Source organism: Scatophagus argus, chromosome 4, assembly GCF_020382885.2.
Source record: "Scatophagus argus isolate fScaArg1 chromosome 4, fScaArg1.pri, whole genome shotgun sequence".
Lineage (NCBI taxonomy): Eukaryota > Metazoa > Chordata > Actinopteri > Scatophagidae > Scatophagus > Scatophagus argus.
The window spans coordinates 20,023,425-20,046,134 of record NC_058496.1 but is presented as its reverse complement, the minus strand read 5'-3'; the positions used below and the strand labels follow the sequence as shown (position 1 = coordinate 20,046,134).

General features: G+C 40.1%; 3 protein-coding genes and 1 long non-coding RNA gene across 6 annotated transcripts in view; 1 reads left to right on the top strand and 3 right to left on the bottom strand.

Annotated features, from left to right (window-relative positions):
- Window positions 1-22,710, bottom strand: part of LOC124057782 — a 1,110,263-nt gene that overhangs the window by 544,353 nt on the left and 543,200 nt on the right. The window lies entirely within an intron of this gene.
- ppp1cc (protein phosphatase 1, catalytic subunit, gamma isozyme) lies at window positions 428-4,961 on the bottom strand. The gene is made up of 7 exons (XM_046386312.1): window positions 4,530-4,961; window positions 3,992-4,123; window positions 3,606-3,836; window positions 3,333-3,437; window positions 2,849-3,072; window positions 2,190-2,324; window positions 428-1,090 (listed from the first exon to the last, which is right to left on the bottom strand). Exons 1-7 carry the CDS (start codon window positions 4,582-4,584, stop codon window positions 1,001-1,003), a joined length of 972 nt encoding a protein of 323 aa, XP_046242268.1. The 5' UTR covers window positions 4,585-4,961; the 3' UTR covers window positions 428-1,000.
- On the bottom strand, window positions 6,861-9,946 carry myl2b (myosin, light chain 2b, regulatory, cardiac, slow). Its single transcript, XM_046386326.1, has 7 exons — window positions 9,878-9,946; window positions 8,552-8,641; window positions 8,376-8,451; window positions 7,789-7,893; window positions 7,571-7,649; window positions 7,333-7,381; window positions 6,861-7,231 (listed from the first exon to the last, which is right to left on the bottom strand). Exons 1-7 carry the CDS (start codon window positions 9,878-9,880, stop codon window positions 7,127-7,129), a joined length of 507 nt encoding a protein of 168 aa, XP_046242282.1. The 5' UTR covers window positions 9,881-9,946; the 3' UTR covers window positions 6,861-7,126.
- The window catches only part of cux2b (cut-like homeobox 2b), an 82,024-nt gene continuing 74,129 nt past the window's right edge, over window positions 14,816-22,710 (top strand). Inside the window, exon 1 of one of the 3 annotated variants that reach the window (XM_046386218.1) lies at window positions 14,816-15,244. In XM_046386218.1, coding sequence (XP_046242174.1) covers window positions 15,182-15,244 — 63 coding nt within the window. In that variant the 5' untranslated portion in view covers window positions 14,816-15,181. Of the gene's footprint in view, window positions 15,245-15,287; window positions 15,693-15,740; window positions 18,059-22,710 lie in introns of those variants that run through there. The other 2 variants (XM_046386219.1, XM_046386221.1) reach the window with 2 other exon arrangements.

Genomic DNA, 22,710 nt, shown 5'->3' with positions numbered 1-22,710 from the left:
TATGTAGAAAAAGTACACGGGCGCATTTATGTTTTTGTGGACAAATAAAATTGGTATTTGAGGCATAAAAATAGACATGGCATACGAAAGTAAACAGAGAAACCGATGTGGGGAAGACTGAGCACAGGAAACTGACATCTCTTTAAAAATTACAAAATGTAAGGATGTGACATTTGTCTTATAGAGCTTTTTCTATACAATATTTCACATCTCTTCGCTACATTACCCTGACCTGGATTTTGCTCTATATTCTGTCTCCCCCTTGTGGGTATTAACTGATGGGAGCCCCTTTGTCCACAAGGTGTTCTTGGGCAACAACAAACATTGCAGTTCTTGTATTTCAGTACATATTAAGATTTAAAAAAACAAAAAACAAACAAACAATAACCCTACAATGTTTTAGGAACAAATGACATTCAGATCCCAATTTCCCCCTAAAATACACTCAAAGTTTATTAGAAAGATTTAGACATTACAAGAGTGCTTCCTTATTCATTTAATTTAGCACAAGACTTGTTTAAAAATGTGATGATGCAGAGGAAAGTCAATATCCTATGACATTGACTGTAAATAAACTGTAAATAAAGGTTTACAGAAGTAAACAGGTGTTTGTGACTTTTCCCCATTGGTTTTACATCCATTATTACCCATTACCGACAGTGAGAAAGATGACAAATGAAAAAGACATGAAAGAAACTGGAAAAATTGTGCACAGCTTCAAACAAGACATTCCTGTGCATAAATAGCCATATTGTTACATTTTTCCTGATTGAACAGTCATATGTGGCAAAGACTAGCTGCAAAATGAGTGCAAAACACCTGAGGTTTTCATGGTGACATATCAATTTACCCCTGTGGACAAAACAACAAAATATTTTGCTTTCATCGTGTAGGAGTGAATTTATTTTCAGTATTGGCAGCATGAAGGATGATCAATCCTTCAAATGCAGAAGACGAAAGCAGAACAGAGGAGCGATACTCTGGCCAGCTGTCCCCCTACTCATTTCTTGGCTTGCTTGGTGACCATGTTACGAGGGGGGGCCACAGGACGGCTGCCGTTGGGCTTCTTCTTCTCAGCTGGTTTCAAAATCTACAAAAGGAACAGAAAATGTTGAATGAGTTAGCATCACATTATTGTCAAAAGGTACCTAATGAAAATACTTTTCCTTTGGCAGATGAACAAATGTTGACCCAACAAAATTTCAGATTCTACAAAAAAACATTTGGACATTTTATTTTGGAAGAGTTAAGTGATTTCCATTATCAATAAATAATAGAAGAAAAAGAGAGAGAACATTGATAAAGAAAATCTGGTACAACTAGAAGGTCAGTGTTTAAAAGCATCAATATGGTCTAACGTGAAGAGAACATTTTAAGATTTGTTTCACATAAAAATCAATTATTAATACATGGTAACCTGTAACCTTAAACACAATGAGCATATAGAAACTGCACAAAAAGCATCTGATCCATAAGCTCGAAAAGACAAAACAAAACGTAGAATGAACAGTTGCTTGAAGCAGTTTGTTATCCATTATTACAGTCTTCCACTGCTCATTGCTCACATCACTTTCCCCTCAAATCTTTCACTCAGAAACAACACAAGAAGCAAATCTGCACATTATATTGTGACACTGAGAATTACCTATATGTTACAGTAGGATTTCCACTCACCCTACACCGAGACAGAGGTTAGGTTTTCAAATGAAAGGCCGATTAGAAACAGAAGAGTCAGGCTACTGTGGACTGTGGCCATTTCAAACACTACTAGTAAGAGTCTTTCCCAGAACAACAACCCACAACATCAAAGAGATTAACTTTAAAGCATCAAAACACGTGAGGGGTCAGAAATGTAATAAGGAAGGATACTGTTAACATATCATAAAAGAAAATGACACAGTATTTACCAATATGGCAGGTTTTGACAGAACTTGGAATATGCATGACTTGCAACCCATAATAACACCTCTAGCTAGCCTGCCATTTGCCACAGAACACAACACATCGGGAGCTGTCATTTTCACCTCCTCCACTGTGTCATCTTAGAAAATCCCAGTGTTTCTTGGGTAATAAATTAGTTGTTGACCAACAGCGTAATGTATGTAGTTTGGAACTGAAATGAGCATGTCAAATTACAGTGGAATTCATATTATCCTAAAATACTTAATGCACAAGTGACAGCATCTTACCTGAAAAGAGCACATGAGGGTCTCATCCACGCTCATCATGGCACCAGCATTGTCAAACTCTCCGCAGTAGTTAGGCGCTGAGAACAAAGTGACCAGCTGCCTCTTTGCGAAAAATTCATAGCCATCCTCAACAACCTGCAAGCAATAGTAAAAAATGCTGGTTTATACATTTTCTCTGAATGGATGTTAACTCTATGATGCTGAACATAAAGAGTGGCAGATATAGTCTAACACAGTCCCCGTCTGATAGATGGGAACGACTGCAAGGGGTCACAAGATGATTCAAGCAATTAGAAAATATTTGTCACACAAAATAATGTGTATTTTTTTTGCAGACTTTGCTGTGTTCGTTTCATTTTTCTTGTGACTTACTAGGTAATTTGACCTTTTCAACTCTCTTTCATTCCTTCACACAAAACAAGAAAAAAGATTCTTCAGTTGAACTGGTCACGACACTAGACTAGCAGTAGACACTGCTTTATTTTGAGGGAATCATAAGCCAAGAAGATTGGGAAACACTGCCCAGGGTACACAGTATGTGTACCAGTCCCAAGCAGTTTGCAATGCCCTGTACACTGGCATGTGCAGTGACCTGCCAACACACAACCACGTCACACAGTCACATTTCTGCTTAGAATGACGTAAAGGATTGTGATTACCTGATGGGCACGACAGATCAGATCTAGGTCATGCTTGTGCAGGAACTTGGCCACCACCTCTGAGCCAAAAGTAAATGATACACCCCTGTCATTCTCTCCCCAGCCCAAAACATCCTTGTCTGGATCAGACCAGAGCAAATCGCACAGCAGACCCTGGTCAGGTACATCAGTGGGGCGCATGATGCGTCTGATCTGCTCCATGGACTGAAGGTCAGGTGACAGTCCTGAACAAAACAGCAGCAGAAGTACAAATAAACACACTGATATTCAGGTCTAGACCTAATAGACAGGGTCAAAGCTTACGTGAGTGGACAAACTGCAAAGACAACATTACTTTAGGACAAATGAGAGTGGCTAACATCAAAGGCAGGCGACAATGAACATTCTGCATGGAGACTATAACCATCCTCAGTGGAATTAAGTGGAATGTGTAAAACAAAACAAGCATTTTTAGATTCATGGTGGTTTTTTTTCAAAATCCCACCTCCATGGCAGCAAAAGATCTTCTCATCAACAATGGCAGCAATTGGGAGGCAGTTAAAACAATCTGTGAAGGTCTTCCAGAGTTTGATGTTGTATCGTCTTTTACCTATAAAGTTATTTAAAAAAACACTTCGGTTGAGCACTATTTCATAGCATTAAAATTAAAACCATAAATTAGCTCAAATCATAACTACTACAATACACAAAAAAGTGAAATGAAATACCATCATTTAGGAATTGAGAAATAATTCTGTCACAGAGGTACAATACTCACACTCGTCGTAGAAGCCATATATTCTGTTAATTGAAGCACACTCGTGGTTTCCCCTCAGCAGAAAGAAGTTCTCTGGGTATTTGATTTTGTAGGCCAGTAGGAGACAGATGGTTTCCAGAGACTGCTTCCCCCTGTCCACATAGTCCCCCAGAAACAGGTAGTTGCTTTCTGGAGGGAAGCCCCCATACTCAAACAGCCTCAGCAGATCATAGTATTGCCCGTGGATGTCACCTGCAGGGCAAGGGTAAATCAGTGAACACAAAGGACCAAACTGAATTACACGTACTTGTGTTTTCAGCCAGCATAAATTTTCCATATATACCCATCATAAAACAATATATATATTTTTTTCCTGACAGGTACACATATGTAAATACAAATCTTACCACAAATCTTGAGAGGGGCCTCCAGCTCCAAAAGAATGGGCTGACTGAGAAAGATCTCCCTGGACTTGAGGCATAATCCACGAATCTCATTCTCCTGCAGTTGCACATTCTTTCCAGGCTTTGCCCCTCGGACTACAACAAGAAAACATAAACAATGGATGATCTCGGCTGCGGCTAAGTTGGCAGTGCCTGGTACAGTATCTCTATGCTGAGACTGCGTGGAACAAAAGGTGAACATGTATACCGCGTCGGAATGCGCACTGTTAGTGTGTGAGAAATACAGTGTGTATTGGACCACGGACATGTCATTTCGTGCCCTTCAAGTTGATATAGTAACATTTTCAATCCAGACACAAATTAGGTGAAAACTGACGTTTTTACCCGAAAAGAAAAAAATATATTAAGTAGCTGATATGGCTAGTTATTTCACAAGTTGTTGGTAATCACACGCTAAAGCTAACGTCTGTGTAACCGTAATCGTCTGCCGTAACATTTACATAACACTACTTTTATAGACAATTTTTCAGCATTCCCTTACCTTCTAAAAGCCGCTGGATAATACTGTCTATGTTAAGCTTGTCAACATCAGCCATTGCAACGTTGGTTTTGATAAAACCGATTCAGTCAAATCTAAGTCTTGGCGTTAACTCTCGAAAGCTAGCCCACTAGCTATCCTGGCATTAGCTACCCTACGTTAGCTTCGTTGATTTTTCGGTTGAGGGTAGACGCTGTTATTTTTTTTAACTGCTCGTTGACACGTTCGGTGTTCTAATAAGCTACGTAGACATCTTAGTCTTAAAAAAAAAACAACATCCAGCGGCGATATTTGACAAAAAACAGAGACAACAGAAATACCGCACTAGCTATTCGCTAGCGATGGTGTCCCTTCTCTGTTTTCCTATGCCGCACCTTGTACAGCCAGCCAGCTGCTTCAAGCAGGCTGCTGGCAGCTGCTCTGCTGCTGCCCCCTACTGTACCGGATGGAGAGCGGGGGAAGTATTTAATCCATTTAGACAAAAAAAAAAACCAAAAAACAACAAAGTGATATATATCTTGGATATTAAGTACATGTCATTGGCTTCAGTCTCCAGAGACCAAGGGAAATTCCCCTATCATATTTCATAAGCCACAGAGAATGAAGACAGTCAAGGGACGACTATGGTCATTTCCCGACGACTATGATATTTAGTTCAGAATCAGAATCAGAATTGACTTTATTGCCATTGTAAGTGAAGAGGTTTCACATTACTAGGAATTTGTCGTGGTGATTGGTGCATACATAGAACGTGTTGGTGCATACATAGAACGTTTAGTCCCCCAATGTTTGAGCTTCACTGTGCAGAGAGATATATCAGAACCTGACTCCTATAAAGTTGCTTTCACATTCATTACATTTCTCTTCATTTTTTTTAAATAGGTGAAGCCTACGAGCATGACTTGCGACACCAGTTGTAGCCTCCAATGCACAATACTGAGAATGGACTTAACAGTGAAATAGGAGACATCTTGTGTCTCTTAGTTAAACTTATGAAATTAAGAAATATTTACATTTTTAAAGAAAGAAAAGGAATATGGGCCATTTTAATGTTTTAAATGTGGTAATCACCCTCCCCCATGCAAAAACCATATAGCCGTATAGCCTAAAGGTTGGAGAAGCGGCTTGTTAGCGGAGGGTCGCCTGTTTGATTCCCCCCCAGGAAAAATTTGCCTGACAGTGGCAGCCTGCTGCTCCTGTGTGTGTAATTTGCTGGGTGTTGCATGGGTGTTATACCATGGATGGAGTTAAATTCAAAGGAAAAATTCATTGTATGTAAAAATATATATACTGCCAATAAAAGCTGATTCTTCTTATTCTTAAACATTAAACATTTTTTGTTGTATGCTTTCATGATCCTATTTGAAATTAATCTAAGATTAGTCTTGACAAAACAATTGACACTGATGAGGTAATTAGTGGCATACCCATTTGAAAAGACAAGAAAAGCCCATGTTGTGTCCACAAGTCCTATTTCATGCATTTTGTTTGTTTGTTTTATTTGTTTATTTATTTTTGCATTTATGACACATTAACAAGGAACAAAGTTGCGTTGCTGCTCACGCTCTGCCGTTTTTGCTAAATTTAGTTTTCATGGCAGAGCATTACTTTCAGACTTCAATGTAATGTAATCTGACCAAGCTGCCAGGCTTTTCAGGACTGAAACTAAATATACAAGTACATAAATAACTATATAATGAAATGCTTAAATAAATGAATAAATACATAATAGTCTAAATCATAAATAAATAAATCACAGCATGAATGGAAAAATAAATATCTAAATTTATTTTGTAAATTATTTATTTCTTTATGTATTTGAACATGTATTTGTGTATAACCATATATGTGTTTTTTCATATGTATATTGTTTTAATCATTTACTTAAATAAATCTATCAACTTCAAACCTTTAAAAGTCAGGGGTCAGGTTAATATGGGTTCTGTCACACAAAGTATTACATCTATCTTTAACAAATGTATCGCATTTTTAATTACACAAAATATTTAATGAAGTTGCACTGTTAACTTTAATTACAGTATGGCAGACCGGACTCATTTACCTCTTAGTGAGTAAAGCTGCATACAAATCTATCTCCCTGCGGCTAAATGAAAAAGACTAATTGTTGTTTCTCACACTAGGATTAGCTTCAATCCTTATATGATTGCGTGTTTAGCCTCCTGACCACTGAAAATCTCCTACATAATCAAAACTATGGTTCTGAAAATAATATCGGCATTGCTGCCAGTTATATTGACACCCCCCCCCCCCCCCCTTATTTTTCAGCAAAGATACCCCATAGCATGTGATATCAAAACATTCTAAACACTCCTCTGTGGTCACATACAGCTTTAATTTCACTTGCTTCATACTAAGAGATTACATGTACATGATGTAACAGCAGACATACCTATACATACTAGAACAATGAAATTCATACTTGCTATGCAGTAATACACAATTATGTCATAAAAATGAAGCTTTGATGTGAAATTGGTATTTTGAGGTGTATATTTCTGCTGTATGATTATGCACATATCTCAGCATAAACATGACTCATTGGTTTAAATTTCCAGAGGGCAGTCTCAAGAATAGCAAATCTATTCTTGGTCTTTCTCTTCACCATGTGTGATGACGTAGACCAGGTTCTTGTAGTCTAGGTTTCCTGCTACATCTGGTGGGAAAGCTGTAAACATCTGCTCCATCTGTGATCATGAAGTTAAAAAAAGATTATGTTTTTGAGTGAGAAATATCTGCAATAACAACAAAAAAATGTCTGTAATATTATCTGAGGTGGAGCTCTCACCTCTTCAGGGGAGAACCTGTCTGCCTGGGTTGTCAACATCTCGGTCACACTGTAAAGACAGTGATCAAGGAGTCAAGGTTCAGCTATTTGTCATTTCACAACACACCACCTCATAAAAACATTCAACCCCAGCTACAGCCTGATTACCCTATGGCTGTCTGGCAAGTGATACAGAAGTATCCACTGTTGTACCACCAGCAGATGAGCAGACAACATGGTACTATCAGCTGCTACTCACAAGTCTTTCTTTAACGTTCCTTTTCCCTCAGGATCAAAGACTTTGAAAGCATTCAAGATGGTCTCTTCCGGATCAGCGCCTAGAGACGAACAGTGGCAGCTCGGAGTTGAAAAAGGAAACAATAGAAAACAGGGAAAACATCTTTTTCCAAGAATTACCTTGAAATTTTTGAATTGTTTTAGGATCCAGCTTTGGACTACAAAGAGCAACTTTCTCACCTTTTAGTTTCTCTCCAAACATGGTGAGAAAGACTGTGAAATTAATTGGTCCTGGAGCCTCCTTCAGCATGTCATCAATCTCTTCTTGCTTGACATTTAAACGCCCTAGACAAGGATGGTAGATAGAGTGGAATAGGGTATAGTTCTGCAACTAACTAATTATTTCCATTAATGATTAATATGACTATTTATTTCTTGATTAATTGGTGAATCATTTGGTCAGTAAGATGTTAACAAAATGGTAAAAAAAAAATCCTAATATCACAGAAACTTAAGGCAACACCTTGAGATGATTGCTTATTTTGTCTGAGCAACCATCCAAAAGATATTCAGTTAAAATGATATAAAAGACAAAGCAAAGCATCAAATGCTTACATTTGAAAAACTAAAGAAAATGTTTGGTATTTTGGTTTTTTTTTGTTATTTTCTTTAATATATATATATATTTGCTTATCAAAATAGCATTCTGCCAGTTGACCAATTGCTTCAGTTCTAGCAAGGTTCTGAGCACACATACATGAAAAGTGGCAAAGTGAAACCCTCACAACACAAAACATACATGCAAACATACACACATGTGGTCTTACCTAAAGCTGCAAAAGTGTCTCTCAAGTCATTCTTGTCAATGAAACCATCTCTGTTTTGGTCCATGATAGTAAAAGCCTGCAGAAGTTTTATTGTTACATTCTTTGTTTCCAGTGTGCATTCACTAAAGAGTAAGCTGTTGAAATTGAAGAAAGAAATCATTTGGCAGAGCACTGACTTCTTTGAACTCCTGAATCTGGGCCTGTTCAAACATGGAGAACACATTGGAGCTGGCTCCTTCTGCTCTCTTCTTAGCTTTCTTGGGGGCCTGCAGGATGACACTCTAATTAGATCCAATACTAATGGCACAATCACCACTTGGCTCTCTGCTTCAGCTTCACTCATTATCGGTTTTACTGTGACACATGCGCTTATGATAACAAGCCGATGATCAGCAAACTTACTGAGTGTGGGGGGTATTAATTGCACAACAGGCAAGGTTTACACCGGGGCATGCATTTCATTAGGAGGGATTACAAACACTGTCAGTTTGTTATGGAAATATTTACTCAAGCCTCTAATTTTGTGAGAATGCAGACTAAGCCTGGGGAGGGTGTGGTCGTCTCCCACAGTCCCAGGATCACATGAGGGATTATTCTATAGGGCCTGGGTGATGACAGGATGGTACACTGAGCCCTGTTTGATCAGAAATCCCCCGGAGACATGGATTATGTCGAGCTATTTACGCGACTGCCAAGGAAGTGTGAAAAACAGTGTAAGGGGATGCAGTGCTATGACATCACATTGCTTGGATTCAGCGGGCCTCACGACAGCTGCTTTCTAACCCTTGTTATGGATTAGCCCTCGAGCACTTGTATATCTCATGGACAGGACATCTTACACTCACTTTCATTTATTTCTTTATTTTGTTTTAAGAAGATTCATGTGATCACGGGATGTGAGAAAGAATTTACTGTTTCTTGATGCGGCCCAGTGCAGATCACTCTGGGGGGACCAACAGAGACTTTACTGGCCAGAAGAATACAATAAACTATTCTTGACCTGTTTGTAGCCTGCACCTGTTGCTCCTCTCTTCACCTCTCCTCCCCTGGTTTGCCTCTCTCCTCCTCTCCTCTCCTCTCCTCTCCTCTCCTCTCCTTTCCTCTCCTCTACTTGTTTCCTCTCTTGTTAATACTACAATACCATAGCATACTACAATTACCAATTCATTTCATTTTTTATTTTAGCATCATGACAAAAATAATTTGTAAGTCATCAATAGGACAACTGAATCGCCGTCCTATTGATGACTTTTTTTTTTTTATCAGTATTCAGTACCCATACGCACACTGACATGGAGAATACTGATTCATTATCGTTGCTGTGAATGGAGCAAGATGCATAGAATTCATCAAAACATGCCATATCAGTACATTATATGAATATATAATATATTTCTTAAACACACTACCGACCATTCAGTAGAAACAGAACGTCTCCTTGCAAAGTGCTGCTACTTTAAACAAGATTTAATGCCCTGACAGTGAAATATGTGTCCACTCACCATGTTTCAGTGGTAGCTGGATGAGGACCAAGCAGTGTCCGTGCTGCTTTATGATGGAGTGGGACACACAAAACAAGGGGTAGATATACTGACCCCTCTCCCCTCCATAATGGTGTATGATTATGTTCTATAAATACTCCATGCCCTCTTTAGGCAGAGACCCAGGTAAAGCAGACTGTTCCCTCAGCACTGCCCAGCCCCCATAGTCAGAGTTCATGAGATTTAGGGATAATAGCCAAACACTCATACCCCATTACTGAGACCCCAGAATAACAATAGGACATAGCTTTGGCTCAGGGAGGACAGTTGTGTTTGTGATTGACAGTTGCACTTGATGGGGCCCATCACCCAGCTGTCCTCTTAGTGCTCTACAGGGGCCAAAACTATGTTATGATGGAAGCTGTTTCTTGGTAGCACAATAAATGGAACCGTTAGCTGAAGCGCTCTGAGCCCCAGTAAGACTTGATCCCAAACAGCATGCCACGCTGTGGAAAACATTAGTGAGAAACACAGAATGCGCTGACAGTGTCGCACTCACTGCATCTGTGTGTTTAAAACCAGTTAAGAGGCACATTTAATACATTATACGTTACTGTGGGGTGTATGATATAAAGCTGTGATAAAAGAAAGAAAGAAAGTGGATTTAAAGAGGAAAGTCAAAAATCAAAGAAGGCATATGTTAAAAATCCAACCCCAAATATTAACTTGTACTTTGCAAGAGGATTACAGTTAATTGAACATAGGCATATATGTAGTACATGCAATAACCAAACAGTCTTTTATGGTGATCATCTGATTGTTTTAGCAGCTGTTTGCTGCTAAAACAATAGTAATAATAATAAAAATAAATAATAATTTCCTGAAGATTTAATGAAAATTTGTGTTAGAAAAAAATCTGATGATCCATCCAAGTTTGATCTGAACAGCTGTCTCTCCTGTGTGACAAACATGTGAGGTTTACCTAGAATAATCTTTGTAAGTTCCTTGTGGTTTTCTTTCATCTTTCAAACATTTTATTTTGGTCAATTTTCCTAGGATCATTTTTACATTTTTTTTCACCTGTGAAATAGATGGAGAATTTTGTTGTGAGGATCAGCTTTCTCTCTATGTTGTTGTAATACCCATTTTCGCCACAAGAGGCTGAAGTGCACCATCGCCACCACCTCATCTTCTGATTAGGACTAATAGCGTTTTCTTCTGGGTGAGTTTTATTTTCTCCACTTCCTCCATGCACAAAGTAGTTGCGGTTAGTTAACATTACTGTTATGTCTGTCTAATAACTTGTTGTGTCTCAAATTCTCTTCACTTGATGAAAAAAATCATCCTGACAAAACCTTTTTTTTTCCATCCATTAAGTCATAAACACATGAGAGGAAACAGGATCAGAATTACACAATATATCATCAGAATGTTTTTCCTCAGTTGCCTCTCAGTGCTTGCATATTCTTGGAAACTGAAATCATCTCTTTGACACTAGATGTTTTGACATACCATAGCATGAAAAGTACAGATGTAATTAATGGCCATAATTAATGTTGCATTGCGATTAGATGTTCCAGTTACACAGTCGTTTATTGAGAATAATGCCCTACTTATTATATTATAGTGCTTTCTCTGCTTGGCAAGTCAAAATATCTGCTGTGCCAAAGGTCTGTGGGCCACCCAGCAGAAATACAGACTAATACTACAAGTTTCTCAACTGGCAAGCACTGTCACATTTTAAGCCCTTCCCTTAAGCACGGCAACAACTGCAGTGGACAATATTTAACCATATGACTGTCACAGTGCCACGCTGCACACTCCTCTGACCATTCATTTACCTGTGTTGTCCAGCGGGTAGTGCTAGCAACCCACAGCTCTGACACAGAAGTCTGATCTTCACTCAGTGTCAGCAACACACTGAAGTCAGTTCTCTGTTGTTTCTACATTTGTTGAGCCATCTGAAGTTGAACAAATAATATGTTGTATGTAAATTCTAAATGTATTGTCCTTTTGGTTTCAGTGAAATCATTTTGGGAATTCGACTGCATCACTGCCCAAATGAGGTATTTCATTATGTTAATATAATTTCTCTTCATAAAAATTGCAAGACATTATCACATCTTCTGATGAATATTTTAATAAACCTTAACAGGGTCAACTAATCACCCACCCAGCAAAATATTAATTTTAATATATTCAAAGTGCAGATGCATAGTTACCTTTATCAATACAGGCAAGTTTTGCTTGGTTTAGCTACACGGGACACACCTGCTGTATTAGTGAAGGTAGTAACAGAAACACTGATATGATTCTCTGTATGCCAAGTTTTAGCTCTGCTGTTGGTGACAATGTAAACAAGTGGACGAGCCCTTCTGGGCTTGTAAATAACACTTTTACCAAGTTAAGGAAAGGACTCCTGCCAAGAGCTAGAATCTCATCCTGCATGTGAACCTGCTTAGGCAAAGCTGTTGAATGCCATCATTCTCTTTCGTTTTAACTACTTGTTTATATACATAAAGATAACTATGGTAATAATTGCTAAAATTGCAACTAAAAATTATAAAACATGTGGACACATTCGAAGTTGTAGTAGTAGTGGTTGTGTATGTTGTAATTATTATTATTATTATTATTTTTAAATGAATCTCAAAGAGTCTTATAGGGGCAGAATCCTGCTGTAGACACCACAGTGAGCCACATGTGGGACAGTATGTTTGTAGAACTGTGGTTTAGGTGGTGCTTTTTACAACCATAAACTCACCAAACGTGTAAAGCAGCTGCTATCGCCCATCTGTGATATGTCATTTCATTAAATACACCATATATTCAAGGAATTACAGTAATTAAAAATTCCTCATTCAGTGACCCCATCAAAGCAATGATTTTCTCACTCTTGGATAATTTCCCTTTTGTGCACACAGTTCTCATTTAAAGTAATCTTGCATTATGTTTTAGATTAATTTTTTTACTTTCATAATGGAGTATTAATTTGAATAGGTTGACAAGGTTACAGTGAGAAGCCTGTAGTGTTTTGTTCATCACATGTGGGAATGTTCAGGTCAAGATTATATTCAGAAGTATGGAACAGACGGAGTCCGTGCAATTCAGCAGCTATCATAAAAAGAATGTAGATTCACAAGAACGATAGATAAAACATTAGCCTTTGGAATTTTAGGTTGTGCGTTTGGGTCACAGCTTGGTCCCCGCAGAGTCTGAGTGCTTTACATTCTTTCTGAGCCAGAACACAGTGTTCCTATCTGGCATCTGGAAATGTATGTGATTATAAACACTTTGCTAGATCTGCCAGAAAAAGAGGTGTTTTTTGTTTTTTGGTGTGTAAGGTCAAAGATTGAACTGAGAAAGTAGTTAGTACTGTGTGTCCTTACTTACTGAAGTGTACTGGACCAAGGTTCAGTGTGCTCCAGCGTCACACTTCACTCCTGGCTCACCCTGCCCTTTCTCTCCTCAGTTGTAGTGTGTCTTACTGTATGGAAGGAAACATTTATTTTAATACATTTGTTGTATACTCATCAGCTCATCTACCCAAATATTAATTTGCAGAAACCCTGCGGTTAAGATTATGGATGTCCTAAGCTAAGTCAGGAAATCATAAGATGTCAAAATTACCAAGCTGGTAATTTCAGTTTTGCTATTCCCTCACTCTTTGCCTTTGTCCATACCTTAATGAGCTGTAAACATTAAAATATGTCTCCTATAGCTCAATAGTGAATTCTGATTTAGTGATACATCACTATCTTCCTTATTGCACTTGAATCCTACATTTTAGCCTCACCCTAGAGCCACAAATAAAATGCAATAAGCAAAACTTTTAATAATCTTCCTTTGCTTTCTCCTTAGGTGTTTGTCTTTGGCAGAGGGATATGTCATTGTCCCCCGAGGTGCCAAAAATACGACCCATGAGGATATTATTTTCTACCTGGACTGATTGTGATGAGGGTTATCATCTAGAAGCTAGTGCACACCGTGAGGCCCGTGATCAGGGAGTGGAACATAGATTAAACCATTGCTTTTGATGGATCCCTCTGCTCTGTGATAAGTGTTTAATTATTGGAGGAAATCATACAAAGCTCATCTGCACATGACGCTGCCTCTAACACTGTGACGTCAGCAGGGGGCGCTCCTGGCACCAGTGTTGGAGCGGTTACAGCAGCATAATATGCTCCCTGAGTTATTTTGAACAGATCACACTCATACTTCATTAAGTTCGGCAAATACATCAGTGTCATACTTTACATCCGCTTAGAATGTCTCTGTTTTTTTTTTAAATTTGGATTTTATTTATTTGTTTATTTTTTTGCCCCAGTCTAAAGGCCTTTTATGGTATTCTCCATGCGTGCGTACTTTTTTTGTGCTTTCTATTAATATGAATGCACGGTCAATCAAAGTGATCAATACAGTCACAAGCTTTGCATTTGTAGGCTACACAAATGACAAACGACAAAAATCCAAATGTGGCCAAAAACCTTGATCACAATGCATAAAATGTTAAAGAGTGGGAACTTAAGCTTGGGCTATTTGCACAAGTAAGAACAGCAGACAGGATAGAAAATATTGTAAAAGTACTACAGGCTACGATCATTTACATGAATGCTTAGAGCACATAGACAACACTGAACACTGCTCTTTGTAGCACATTACCGACAAAGTACAGTTCATTTAGGATATCTATTGGAAATAGACTATAAAGTGTGAATGTTTTCACTGATTTGCATAATGAGAAAACGACACGTGCACCCAGTGACATTCACAATAATAGTTAGACTACACATGTCGATAACGGAGCCTATTTTAAGGTCAAACATTGTCTCAAATATTCCTGTCCCGTGCGCTCCTGTGAAAAACACGGTAAAAAAAAAAAAGGAAAGAAAAGAAAAGAAAAGGAAAAAAAGTAGGCTTGGCCAAATTCCCTGAACTCCACTAATCTACACATCATCTCCTTCCCCTTTTCCAGACTGTATTGATCAACCCAGGGCTTTACGTCAGTATTGATAACTTTGCCAAAGCAAAATCAAATGCAATTGTCCAGCTAATGTTGGGGACGGCGGCACGGATACACTTGCTCTTTACTTTTAAGATTCGGGCAGTTTGCCAAAAAATATCGCCTACTTTTGTCCTTCTTTCTTCCACAAAAACATGTTGGCGGACTTGTCAAACATATCGGCGGTGCCTCGTGTTAGGTCTGCTCGTTGTGTGTTTTTTTTAAAAGTGGGACCGGTGATCGTAAACGTTGTTTAACGAGGGGGAATCCAGCCCACATATTTATTGCAGCCGCTGAAAAAAATCTCCTCAATATCCCCCAAGATGGCCGCCGATGTAGGATCGATGTTTCAATATTGGAAGAAATTTGATCTACGGCGGCTTCAGGTTAGTGCTATTCTCACCTTTCTCGGCTTATTTTTCCAGCGGTATGCCTCGTTACTGTACTCTGCTGTGTGTTATCTTGTTTTGGGTGAACGTAAGGCGAAAGCCAGCGGCGTTTGCATTGATAGTTATTAGAAATTGATCCCTCTTCTGCCTTTGTTCAGTTCAATCATTGATCAGCGGTGGAGCGACCGTGGAGCAGCACAGCCTCTGTGTTAGCCACACCGATCTGGGATCAGCACCGCGGACAGCACTGATGTTTACATGCATTAGCTTTTCTGCTTTTTTTACTCGTTATTGTCCGCGACAAGCACCGCCGTACTCACACGTACGGAAACTTTTAATGCGCCCTCGAATCTCCGTTCTTGGACGTAGGCTGTAACTTTTTCACCCAGCTTAGTGTTTTATGCGGTTTGTGTCGACGGCCGTTGCGTTGCTGCTGCATCTTTCAGTAGGCTATAGTACAATTCTTGTAATTTTACATTTTTGCATCTTGAAGAATTTGCATGTTGGGAAGTTTTATTTGTGATTTGGAAAGTTTATTCTGTGGACGTTTACGAAATTTATTTTTATGAGAATATTATTTTCCATTTGTGTAGACTGTACATTTAGTCACGTTAGTCGTCAGTGGTAGTGCAACATACAGCGAGTTGGTTGTTTGAAACAAGACGAGCTTTAAAGTCTTTAAACACTGAAGCGCTGGACTGTTATGTCGCCGGCACGACAGTGTTTGTAGTTAAATAGCGTGGAGAAATGTGGCAGGTGAGCAGTTTGTTCGTATCACAGCCATAACGTGTACCGAAACAGTGCCGCTAAATAGCATGTCAGCTCCGTAGCCTATAGCTTAACCCGCTGAGCCGAAAGTTGAATTTATAAACCACATTGCTGACAGGCTGTACGCTTCTATTCCTGAAAGCAAACGTTGAAATAAGGTTGGGAAAGCTAAACGCTGTTTTCAGTGTCCACCCCCATCTCTTCCTCTCCTCTCTCCTGAAGCCGCATAGGGCTGCTCGGCCGAAAGGGGGGGGGGGTTGTGTAATTGTATTCCCCGCTAATGTTTGTAAATCAGCCTCGGCCGGCGCAAGGGCAACGTCTCTGCCGTTTGACTGATGTTCTGTAACATGAGAAATGACAGGAGCATGGCAGTCTGGGTCCCTCGGAAAAGCCTACCGAGGAGGAGAAATCAGATCTGGTGGCTCTCGTTTGCCTTATGTTGGTCGAGTGTTATTCCAGCTCCCAGCCGCTGGACCTCTCTCCCTCTCTCCCTCTCTCTCTCTCGTCCAGGCTGGGATCCAGAGGGGCGAGGGAGCTATTGTTGTTGTTGTTGCGGCTTCATGTAGCGTCCTCTGTGCCGGCTCTCGTCCTGGTTCAGTCCGGCTCCAGAGGACCGACTAACATTGATGATACATGTATACATTCAAGGTTTTTCAGTCAGTGTGACTGAGTAGCCCATGACGATGCCCAAGACATTACCTGGTGTCATGAGCAGTTTTGTAGGGGTATATGGTAAAGAGGTTCGCTTCCGGTCAGTGATCATCATAAGGCATATAGCCACTGATACCATAAAGAAATAAAAAACATGATACCCACAGAAAATTGTTAGTTCATGCTTGTGTTCCCTTGAATGACCTCATCTTCATGTAAAATGAAACGCTTAGATATACTGCTTGCTGTGAAATAGTAGTGCCTAAATCTACTGTGAAAGCATTATTGTCAGTTTATAAAGGTGGCTAAATGATTTCACCAATAGGTTGAAGGTGGATGGCAGTGGTTTAGGTGCCTGCCCCTCAGTATCCCTTCATGAGCTTTTGGATTATATTCACATACAGTGATGTTGTGAAAACACTGTTAATCGCCTGGGTAATTTTGCAAACAGGTTATTTTGTAAAGATGCCATCTTGCAGAAATAAACATATTTCTCTACCAAGTTGCATTATAAGCTAAATTGGCTTCAATTATAGGCACTATGAATTGTGCACCTTGGCTTTGACTTCTGTTTCTGCTCGGGAGAGAGCTCTTTCTACGCTTTCCAGCTGGTTTGTTAATCATATGAAGTTAGCCATGGTGTTGCTAATGATCATGTTACATTAACCTTTTTTTTTTTTAAATTTTCTTCTTTTAATATTTCACTGGATTTGATCACAATATATTATTGTCAGCGGCTCTGGTAAATATTCTTACAAGCCTTTGGTTGCAAACATGCCCGTAGTTTAAATGTGACATTGTCTGCTACATGTGTCAGAAATCAATTAACTCACTTATTTCTCATTCAGTCATGGTTGGAACCAGTTTCTGGCAGTGTGAAATCATTACAGCCGTTTCACCATCTTGAAGTCCATACAGAATAGTATTCTCGCTATATCTGAGGATATCTACGAGCTGTTACTTTTAGAGTTCACGCTGGAATATTTATTTTCTCGTTACAAGTTATCATATCGGCAAAGTGAGTGTGCAGTTTTGTATTGTTTGTGCAGTGAATTTGTGCCTCCAGGTTGTACAGGATGAATAATTCACCTGCAGGCTGATGAAAAGAGGGCAGGGAAAGTGCAAAGCGCTGAGGTGGAGTGACCTTGGTTCCTGCTGGCTGCAGGTCACCCGGCCGTTGCTTTGGTAATCATTCACACTAGCCAGATGGCATTTCCGTGGGCGAGCATGAAAAGGACGGGTCAGGGTCTGTCCTGCCAGGTCCTGCCAGGCCCAAAAACAGCTCTGAGCCAATACAGTACCTGGAGAGAGAGAGAGAGAGAAAGTGAGAGCAAGAGAGAGCATTAGGCCTGTAGAAAGACTTTGCTGAGCCAGGATGCGTGGTCCAACCAGGTAGAAATGCATTTGATTACAGTTGTGCTTATGTTTATTCTTATCATCTGATCTGTTCTGTTTGTCATTGATGTATCACACATATGCCTTTTATCAACCTTTAAGTGCTCGGAAAAAAAAGAATTGCTGGGATATCATCAAAGCAGAACAAAAAGGCTTATTTGATTTTACTTTAAAAACTTGGGCTCCATGCCTTTACTACCAGTTACTTTCATCCCTCTGTTGTTTATAGCGATGTCGCAATGCTGGGCTCATACGGCGAAATAGTGCTCCTCTTACTTGTTACCATTTTTTAGCCTTGTTTCCACACTCTTTTCCATGAATCTAAGAGGCATTGGGGTTTTAGATCAGGAACAAAAGCTTGTGATTGTACTACATTTAGCATGACTCAGTTGCTCTGGTGTCAGCTCTAATCCACACACAGAGACAACAGTATTGCCAAACAGTGAAATTGCTTTGCAGCCTGTGAGCCTGGCTGCCTCCGCTGCCAGCCTGCTCTGTGTGCTGTTTGCCAGTAGCTCCCCCACAAACACACACACACACACACACACACGCTAACCCTGCAATCTCAAATTGGCTGTGAAAATCGGTCTCTGTCTCCCTTTCATTCATGCTTTCATATATTTGTTTGCTAATATTGTTAATGTCAAATGCATCAGCATAATCTCATTGTAGTGGTGAGTAAGGAAGTCCAGAGTGCCTCAGATCTTGTATTATTTATCATAATGACTGTATCTGTTTATTCTTGTGCTGTGATATATAAAAGGCCTTAAAGTTGACCTCCATGGTGGAGCTATACTGTATTTGCTCATTATCTAACTTTGAAGACTTGTCTTTTGTTGTCGGGTCTCTCAAATCTCCATCACATTAAGTGCTGTGTTTAAATGTAAAAGCTGCCCCATCATCATAATCAGCACCGGTTTGAGTAGCGTATGCCTCCCGTATAAACATTTCTCAACATGCCTCATTATTACCGCTTCTGTGAATCGATGGGTGGGGCATGTCTGTCACGGTCCCACATCCTTCGGGTTGCCCCTCTCGTCCTTTGACAGTGACAACAAAGCAAATAAGAAAGAGGGGTGCTTTTACAGGACTATCTGGGGGAAATTGAGATGTGAAATCCAAGAGCCCTAACCCCCGGTACATAAAACGCAGGGAACATTAGAGAGCGAGAGGAGTGAAACAGACTTCAGCATTAAGCTGTTTAACCTCTCTGTGTAGCATTAGTGGTACAGACTTCAAAGCAGATGCTTCAGCGTTGGAAGCAGAATGACAAATGGGTTTAGAGACAGCTACGGTGAGCATTCTCACAGGAAGACTAGGCCTGTCATTAATGTCAGCTTAATCACTTTGACCTTCCTTCAAGTAGATTTCCATACCTATCCAATCATTTTTGCCTTGCTTGTGTTCCTGTTTGCAGACTGCTGTATGTGCTGCTTTTTGATGAGGCCGGGTGTGATGATGTTACAGTCTACATCAGTGATTGTATGCTTGAAATATCCTGAAAGCTGTGATATGAAAGGATTGGTTCATGCATACTATATAAATAACTTGCCTGACTGATATGTAGTCATGCATTTAGCTTCGGTTTTATTTTCCTGCGTTTTGACATATATGTCTGAGATCTCTGCCTCCAGCCCAGTGCAGTGTTGGTGAATGTAAATTCCTGTCTGTTGTTTATAGCTTTCATATTAGTATTTTTATTTATTTTTGTTGTTGTTTTTTTTGGGGGGGGGATCCTTTATCTAATCCAACCGGACAATGGAAGATGAATCGGAAAGAAAGGAGAGAGAGGGAGAGGGGATGACATGCAGCAATGGCTCCTTGTCGGATTCACTGTTGTTAACAGCTTTCAAAAAATTACAGCTGCAGCAAGTATCTTTGAAGAAACAACAATTCATAGCCCTGATACAGCGGCATCATGCTTCATATCCTTGTTCTTGCTATCTCTTGGAAATCAGACATTTCAGTCCCCAGATAAATCATAAAATTTGTTATGGGAAAACTGTTAAAAATAGGCAATCTTCTTTAGTGACCTATAAGCAACAAAAACAATGATTTACTCTGACCAACACAGGTCTCTTCCATTACTATCAATACAAACCGTGTCAGATAAAAAAAATGCAAGTAATAGAATACCATTTTATTTAGTAGATCTGCAGTAATACACCTTCTCACTAGCAGTGGCAGCACTGAGCACACTGCTGCTGATAGCGCTCCAGTGAAAGAGAAATCCTACGCCATCTTTGATTTTACATGATTTGTATTGACTGTAATGGAGAGACCTTTGTTAGTTGGAGTAAATTGTGCTGTTTTTTTTTTTTTTATTTTGTTACTTGCTACGAGCGAGAGCTTTGTGATGAGTTCTTAACATTTCTTCCTACAAGGAATTTTATGAGCTCCTCTGTAACTAAAATGTCTGACTCCTAGGAGGGAGTGATGTGGCTATGTGGTGCATATGAGTGCTGATCAGGGCTGGAACAATAGTTTTTTACCAAAGAAATAGTCTCCACAAAAAAAAAAAAACAAAACAAACAAACAAACAAAAAAAAAACAGTTGGGGCATGTTCTGTGGATTGTACTGAGCGACATAGACATTGTTATTCTGGAAAGAGATGGTGCTGCTAAGTGTTTTCAATGCCGTGAGCACCTCAAATGAAACTCCCTTCACCTCAGTTGTATTGGGGTTGAGCAGAAATCTCAGAAACTTATATCTCCAAACCGGAGCAAATAAAACTGAAACATGGACAGATATTGCCAGAGGTCAGATGAACTGACCTTTTAAACTGCCATTTGAACCAGATCAGCTGAAAGTATTGACATCATGTGGACATATGATATGATAGTTTTGATCACGAATTCTTGTGGCTAATGTGTGCTTAGAGTTTTATCATTATCCTGTCTTATTTTGGTTTTTTCATCTTCCTGAATATGTCTGATTTTGAAGTCTTGCTGTTCTAATGTCTTCTCTTATAAAGCACTGTGGCAAAAAAGCTGTACCCCCTGTGTTTCAGGAGGAACTCCCCCATGGTAGTTGACAGTGCTTCACAGCAAGAGACGCCAGATTTTTCATAGCAGCACGTTCTCCGTTCTGCTGCCCCTAGGCTGGAGCAATTGCTTTGCAGGAGTAAATAACCAGCTTTAACAAAACTTCAGGGACACATTAGTCTGCTGGAGGACGGCTCCGTGGCGGTAGGGCAGCCCCTTCTTCCCTCACAGTGAGGCGGGCGGAAGCATCAGGAGGAGAGAGAGGTAATGGCTCATCGGCATGGGTATAAAGCTGTGTCCTCTCTCCCTGCTGACAGCCAGTCCCATGCCCAGCAAGTCCATATTGAGCTGCGATTCTCCACCGCGGCCTTGGCTTTATTTGTTTTGACTGTCTGATGGCACTGCAGACGTATTGAGCACCCGTCCCTTCTTGTTCATTTTGCCGGGCTTACAAAGAATCCCCCTGCCCTCTCGCACTCTCTGTTTATCTCTCCGTCTCTCTGCCTCTCTGCCTAGCGTGCTTCAGCTGTGTTTAGCAGGGTTTCACTTGCTGTATTTTGTTCCTCTATTGTCCATTTCGTCCTTCGTGACTTAAAAAAAAGGCTTACAAAAAAAAGCATATCTTTTATTTCCCAAACGTGTGCAAGCGCCAGACTTTGGCACAGTGTGTGTTCTGACGTTGGTTGTCATGTAGTGTGAGTTAGCATGGTGTGAAGGGTGCTCCTGGGCCCGGCACACTCATGAGATCAATGCTTCACTAACCATCTCCAGGTTGTCTTTGGGGATCTCAGCCGCTCTCATTATGTGCCACTGCTCTGAGTGTGTTTACCAGGCTGGAGGAATAGTCGTCTTGTGCGTGCCACCTATTTGTAAGGCCCATTTGTCCTCATTTAAGGGGGAAGAGAGAAGACCCAGGAACGACGGCCTCTCGGTGGGCTTTTGAGTGTTAAACCAGTGTTTGTTATTACTAAGCAGATGTGCTCTTATTTGTCAAAATAATACAAAAGGTGTGTTATAGCAAAAGCAGATGGATCAGGCTTGTTGTGGTAGCCGGTCTTGTCTTTGTGCAGCTGCTACCCCCACACAGTTAATTACTCTCTTATTCATCCCCAACAATGGGAGGGGATGGAATAAATCTGAGCCGCGCGCTCTCGCTTCTTCACCAGGAAGGTGCAAACTGGGACCCTAAAGCGAGCGAGTGGCTTCAAGAGGTACAGTTTATCATTTTTAATGGAGAGGAACAGGAAGTGGAGACATGAAGCTGGGCTCTGTGATTTATACACCGCCTCAGTCGAGGGAGAAAAGAGCAAGTCTATCTCCCTGTCCACACCTCGGGTTTGCAGTTGCTCTGATCATACCCCTTTGGTATTCTCGGCTCCTCTTCAACACCACCAGAATACACTTGCACTTTGTCAGAGCCTCTCTAGGGAAATAACATAACACAAAAATCTGGCTATCTAACCGTAGGCTTTTGGAAAAATATCAGCCTATTGATTTATTATCCATTATTAATGTCAGCAATTATATATGTTAACGCATGCGGTCTAATTAGTTATTGTCGGTGTGTAGGAGGTACAGTATCATGCCAAAACCACTCTTCATCTCTGTACTGCCTCTCACTTTATGTGGTTTTGTTGTTCTCTGAAAAGCTCAGTGATGTCATG